At 44.9% G+C, this 6879-nt stretch overlaps 1 protein-coding gene across 2 annotated transcripts in view; it reads left to right on the top strand.

The window, feature by feature from the left end:
* Positions 1 to 3852, top strand: part of THOC5 (THO complex 5) — a 36998-nt gene extending 33146 nt beyond the window's left edge. For both annotated transcript variants that reach the window (XM_036276418.1, XM_036276416.1), the window contains 2 exons: positions 450 to 640; positions 3661 to 3852. In XM_036276418.1, coding sequence (XP_036132311.1) covers positions 450 to 640; positions 3661 to 3724 — 255 coding nt within the window. In that variant the 3' untranslated portion in view covers positions 3725 to 3852. The remainder of the gene's footprint in view (positions 1 to 449; positions 641 to 3660) is intronic.
* The last annotated feature ends 3027 nt before the right edge of the window (positions 3853 to 6879 follow it).

The raw sequence follows: 6879 nt of genomic DNA on the forward strand, positions 1-6879 counted from the left end.
TAAATTAGGAATAATATAAATACTTGCCTTGAAAGGTTATCTCCGAGCTTCTGTGCAAATATAAATTAACTCAGAAGGGATTGCTGGAATGGGAATATGTATGAAGTCATTGCAGCTGTTAATTATCATTATGCCTGTTGATTTGATTTCATAGTGGCCTTAAAGCTGTGGAGCATGTTTTTAACCCTAATACCTTCTGACTCGGATCTCAGCTTGAGATTCCTTGTCTACACACCTCCGTTTTGGCTGTGGGTGTGCAAGGCAGGGAAAATTATGGGTGAGAATCGGGAAGACCTCATTGTTTTGAGGAGGGGGAGCCTCAGGACAGTCCAGTCCAGCTTGATGTGGTGTGGGCCAGCTCTAGCGGAGGCCCAGTTGCAGTTCTTGTGGAGCTGTCAGACCCAGCAGTCTGAAGGTCATGCTGAGTTTCCGGCCTTCCCACCCTGTAGGCCATGGAGAGTGAGGTCAACGTGTGCTACAAGGAGCTGTGCGGCCCCTGGCCGGGCCATCAGCTCTTGACCAACCAGCTGCAGCGCCTGTGCGTACTGCTGGACGTCTACCTGGAGACTGAGATCCACGATGACAGCGTGGAGGGGCCCAAGGAATTTCCCCAGGAGAAGATGTGTCTGCGGCTTTTCAGGTAAGGGGAGGAGTGAGAGTGACAGGGACCTCCAGCCTGCCACTCACAGGGATTTGAAGCAGAGATCAAAGCCGGCATAGAGGGCATACCTATTCCCAGGTGCACTTTGTCTTTGTTCACAGAGTAAATTAAAATCCTGCTGCTGGATTTCCTGGGGAGAGCTTGCTGCCTCCTTCCTGAAATTTTTCCTGCAGCCTCTCCTACCAGCCTGGTCTAATTGTTCTTCACAAACACCCTCTGAAGGGGGACCACCCACTGAGTGAGCAGCATGGAACCATGAACCAAGAGGATTTAGCTGAATTTTACTTTCTATACTTTCTGTACTGTCCAAATAAGCTTTTAAAACTATATGTACCTCCACCAGTCCCCAGAGTCTGCTATACTCTTCCTAGGGTGTTCACATATCTATGAGAATCATAGCTTTAGGCAGTTGGGCTTTACAAAATGAACCAGCCTTGAAATAAGACAAACACAAATGTATATCTCTGCTTTGCTGCTCACCAGCTGTGAGACCTTGGAATAGTCAACTCATCTGTGAGCCCATTTCCTAAAGGCTGAAGTGGAAATACTACCTTCTAGCTCTTGACAAATTAACTCATGTAAAGTTTCCAGAATGGTTCCTAGCATAGACAGGGCAAAAAAAAAAAAAAAAAAAAGAATATGCTGACAGGTCCTGACAGCATGGTATTTAGCATGTCTGCTTTCATAGCAGTTCTAGATACTTTTCCTTTGGCTTTGGAGTCCTATCTTTTCCTATTGTCCCCTAACTCATGTTCTTAGAGTCCTTTCCAAAACTCCACAGTTCACATTGCTCAGGCATCCTTTTTGTTTTGGGCAAGGACTCGAAGAGGAATGGTGTCTGGGAAGGGGAAAGGGCTATAATCTGTTTCTATTTGGGGCATCCCCCTGTTGTCTGTCAGTCTAAGAGGTGCCTTATCTGCCCCTCACCTTCTTAGGCAGCCAGTCCCAGCCTGGGAAAGGTGTCCCCAGCATCCTTCTGCCTCTGTTTGGCACCTTTGCCTGCCTGGTTTGTGGCACTATCTGCTAATAACCAGCTCTAACTCCCAATGGCTGCTGGGAGGCAGAGCTTGTGGCTGGATGTTGGCGACTTCTAGGACTTGGTCTCCCTAGTGAGTCTGTGTGAGACCTCAGCTCTTTTCACCCTCCCAGCTTGCTGTAGCGCATTTCTAGGGTGCGATCTCTCACACGGCCAGTGTTTGTTTTTTATAGCTGATGGTTCCCAAAGGACCCATTTTCTGAAGTACTTTGTGTGTCACCCAGGCTGAGCTCTTCTGTGAGAGTATTCTGGGAAGGTGCTGCTTTGGCCACTCAGATCTAATTAACTCCATGACTGGTGAGATGTGAGGTTCTTGGCCTAGAGTCCAGCTGACCATTGGGATCAGGCCAAGAAGCTGGGCTTTTTTTTAAATGCAACAAATTTTATTTGGCATAGTCAGCCCCAGCGTTCAGCACAAAAAACAGAGGCTAGGTGGGTACCTTTAGGCTGTGGGTTCTCCATCAGCTATGTTTAGACTTGCCCAGATAACAGTGCCCTTCTGGTGTTGGGAGGTATATGACATCATGGTTATGAGCAAAAGCTTTGGGGCCAGAAAGACCTAGGTTTAAATAGCTAATTCTACTTGTGTGATTAGGGTCTATACTTAGTGCTTCAGATTTTTCATTGGTAAAACTGTTCACTTCAGGTATGGTTTTGAGGATGAAAATAAACCAGGTAGAGCATGTAAAGTGCTAAGCACGGTGCAGGCAGAATAAGCCCTCACTTAGGTAAGTGGTTGTCCTGGTGTTGGAATTAAAACCTTTTTTCTCCCCTCATTTCTACCATCCCTGACACATATACTGCCATCCTCCCTTACTCAGACCAAGATCCAGGGTGTTACCTAGTGTCAGTTACTGTGGAGTTTTGTGGAAGAGGACCTTGTGTGGAGTTTTGTTGGGGGCCCAGAATGATAGCTGAAGCACCTAAGCTTCATGAGGTCGAGGCTTTGGCATTAGATTTGGTTTTGAATTTGGGCTCTGCTACCTTCTTTTTTTTTTTTTTTTTAAGTTTTTATTGATTTCAGAGGGGAGGGGGGAGAATCATCGATTGGCTGCCTCCTGTATGCCCTCCACTGGGGACTGAGCCTACAGCCTGGGCATGTGCCCTGACCTGGAATGGAACCAGCGACCTCCTGGTGCATGAGATGACATCCAGCCATTGGGCTACACTGGCCAGGCGGGTTCTGGTACCTTCTGACTGTATAATGTTGGGCAGATGATTTAAATCCCTGAGACTGTTTCTTCATCTGTAAAATCTATAAAATTATACAAATAGCATCTAAGAGGTGACCATTTAGCACAGATTCTTTTCATGCCCTGACTTCAGACTCGTACCTGTATGTGAATTTCCCTGGAAAGGAGGTTTTTAATTTTTTTAATTTATTCATTTTTAAATATTTTTTATTGTGTTTTTGTTTGTTTGTTTGTTTTTTAGAGAGAGAGGAAGGGAGAGATGGAAACATCGATGTGAGAGAGACACATCGATTGGCTGCCTCCTGCATGCCCCCTACTGGTGATCAAGCCCACAACCCTGGCATGTGCCCTGACCTAGAATCGAACCAGGACCTCTCAGTCCAGGGGACGATACTCAATCCACTGAGCCACACTCGCTGGGCTTTTTTAATTTTATTTTATATTTTTTCTTTATTTTTTAAATTAGAGAATTAAACCATGTTTGCTGTTAAACACAGAAACAACAATCAACAGTTGTTAAAAACACTAAAAAGTGAGGGTGCCCATGCACTGTCCCCTGAAGTGCCCATTGTCAGTGAGGGCCTGTGTTCATGCATTTGCAAACAAAGACATTTTTACAAAAACGGTATCACACTTTACATATTGTGCAGTCTGCTTTACTCACACATTTCTTTTTTCCTCCCTAACAACCATATACTGTGGCATTAACTATAATTAATTCTGTCAGCCTAAAGGGCATGGTGTTAACTGATCCCCTTCTGTTTCTCTAGGGGTCCCAGCAGGATGAAGCCGTTTAAATATAACCATCCTCAAGGATTCTTCAGCCATCGCTGACCTGCTCAGCCTGTTGTTTCCTCCTAAGCCCTAAGTGCCACGCCTCTGCTTTCTCTTTTTTTCTACACACGGCTCCTGATAGTCTCCAAAGACAGGTTTTAAATTTCTAGCCAATTAAAGTGTTGTCTGACCAAGTGACCTTTGTCTTGTGGTTCTTTTGGGAGGACGGGTAGCTTCACAGTCTGTAAGGGCCAGTTGGAGCCACAGCACAATGTGAAAGCATTTGTGGATAGGCTTTCTCTAGGTGGCCAAGAAAAGCAGAGTGCAAACAATTCTACTCTACAGAGAGATGCTGCCTGCTTGTCCACACTCACCTTACTTGTTTCTGCTTTGGGAAGTCCTCATTATCTAGGTATTTATTATCCTAAGTCCCTGTTGTTAGGAGGTGGCAGGGGAAGCCAGAGTCAGCATAGCACAGAAGCAAAAGCTCTTCTTTCTTCTCCCCTCATTCTTTCCACTGGACCTATCAGTGTCTCTGATGGCCAGAGTCTTGTGATCACCAGGTGTCATGAATGTCTAACAGTGCAATGCAAATAGACATGTTACAAAGACTAATTGTAAATCTTGTAGGATTTCATGAAGACGGTCAGTGATTTTGGAAAATCACATGCAGAGCTACCACCCAGTGAGGCTCTGACAGAGTGAGACCAGGTGACATCTGAGAATCTTCATGGTGATGACAGGCTAAGTGCCTCCAAAAATAATGGTTTGACTCTCAAAGGATTAAGAGAAGTCCTGGGGAAATAAGCAACACCTTCTAAAATGTTTGCAAAAATGCCTTTTGTAATCCTGCAGAAGTTGAACAAACAAGAATGACATCAAGTGTTCTTGGACATTTCTGTCAGAAAAATTATACTCTTCCAAATCAGTACTCTGTTCATTCTTTATTCATTTTAAGAAGTCAGATATAGCCCAGCCCGTGTGGCTCAGTGGTTGAGCATCTACCCATGCACCAAGAGGTCCCCAGTTTTGATTCCTGGTCAGGGCACATGCCCAGGTTGTGGGCCCAATCCCCAGTGGGGGGCATGCACGAGGTGGCCAACTGATGTTCTCATTGATGTTTCTATCTCTCCCTCTCCCTTCCTCTCTAAAAATAAAGAAAGAAGAAAAAAATAGATATAAAAATATTTAAGAATTATTATATAGTTGTATAATCTAAAGTTTGTTAGCTACAAAATGAAATCAGGTTTTTTTAGCTTTTTTTTTTTTAATCCTCATCCGAGGACATTTTTCCTTTTTTTTTTTTTTTTTTTATCCTCACCCGAGGATATTTTTCCATTTTTTGTACAGATAGAATGGGAGGGAGAGAGAGTGAGAGACATCAACGTGAAGGGACACATTGAGTGGCTGCCACCTGCACGACCAACCAGGGCCGGGGACAAACTGCAACCGAAGTACATGCCCTTAGCGGGAACCGAACCCGGGTCTCTCAAGACCACAGGCCGACACTCTAACCGCTGAGCCAAACTGGCCAGGGCGATTTTTCCATTTTTTGTTCAGATAGAGTGGGGAGGGAGAGAGAGAGAAACATCAACATGAAAGGGACACATTGAGTGGTTCCCACCTGCATGACCCAACCAGGGCCGGGGACAAACTGCAACCGAGGTACATGCCTCTAGAGGGAACCAAACCCGGGTCTCTCTGGACCGCAGGCCGACGCTCTACCACTGAGCCAAACCGGCCAGGGCTTTTTTAGCTTTATGGAGATATAATTGACATAATGTGTAAGTTTAAGGTGTACAACACGATTATTTGATATACTAGATATTGCACAATGATCACCAGAATAAGGTTAGTTAACACATCATTTCACCTAGGTACTTCTGTGGTAAGAACTTTTAAGATTTGCTCTTTTAGCAACTTTCAATAAATGTAAATTCTATTTATGTGATAGTCCCAATCAAATGTTTTTTTTCTTCCACAACATATTTTGAAGTTTGGTCCCAGTGTACGTGTACTCATAAGTGGACTTTTACTGATTATCCGTGGATAACGGGGACCTCTGGTATAAAAGCTGTTATTCTCCTGAGCACCCAGTGACAAGGGTTTTCTGAAGAAGAACTGGGAGACTTCTGGCCCTGCCAGGGCCCTTCATTTTACGGGTAGAAGCCTGAGTCCAGTGAGGAGAGAAGGGCAGCTCTGGTGGCTCTTAAATAACTGCCACTCCCTGTGCCCTCCTTCCCCTCATCCTGCATCATTCCTTTGAATTCCAGAGTTAGATACTCTCCAGCCCATAGGTCCGTGAACTTCAACATGTATGAGTCATCTATCCCGGGAGCTAACTAGAAATGCAGATTCCCATATCCCTCTCTAATATTTAAACTCAGTTGACCCAATATGGGCTTGAGGAAATATATTTTTAATGAGCTTCCCTAGTCTCTTTTGGAAGTTGCTGTACTTTCTTCCCTCGTTTTTATTGGTGACTCCTCAAATAATGCAGAAGGACCCTTTTCTCTGTGAGCAGCTCCCCCTCTTCTGTCTTTTGTACCTTGGGCAGCAGTGTGAGCCTCGGGGCCCTTATCCACAGAATGAGATCTCCTTGTCTTTTCTCTGACCTACTTGCCTGGGACTCTCCCTGCCAGCATCCCCTTGGTCTGGCCACCTTCAGGCCTTGAGTCTCACTGCCTGTGCTGAATATGATTGAAATGGAGCCTAAAAATAGGTCCTTTAATGGCCTCTGCATTGCAATCTTCACTGCATTCTTGGCTGGAAGGCAGCCAAACTGACTCAGCACAAAAGCTTGTCTCTTGGTAGCCAGTAGCTGGGACAAGGTTGCAAAGAGCTTGTGAGGGCTGGGAGGCTCAGTTTCCTAGGCAGGGATGTCAGAGCCTGTCACCCTCCAGAAGAGATTTTTCTTCTTCAAAGGAGAAGGCTGAACAAAAGAATCCTTTTGCCTTAAGGAGAGGGTCCCTTTGAACTACTTAACTGAGCCATTTGTGCCTGGGGCAGACTAGGAGAAGGGGCCTGGCTGGCTTTCTCCTCAGTCAGAATTGGCCTGTCTTCCCTGATATACATCCCAGACTACAGGCCCTTTCTGTCATTCTCCTATACCTGGGAGGGACTCAGCCCAGCTTCCTTGCCTTTTTAAAGCTGCCATCCATATATATATATATATATATATTTTTTTTTTTTTTTTTTTTTCTTTATTCATTTTA

Source organism: Molossus molossus, unplaced genomic scaffold (assembly GCF_014108415.1).
Source record: "Molossus molossus isolate mMolMol1 unplaced genomic scaffold, mMolMol1.p scaffold_m16_p_22, whole genome shotgun sequence".
In the NCBI taxonomy this organism is placed as follows: domain Eukaryota; kingdom Metazoa; phylum Chordata; class Mammalia; order Chiroptera; family Molossidae; genus Molossus; species Molossus molossus.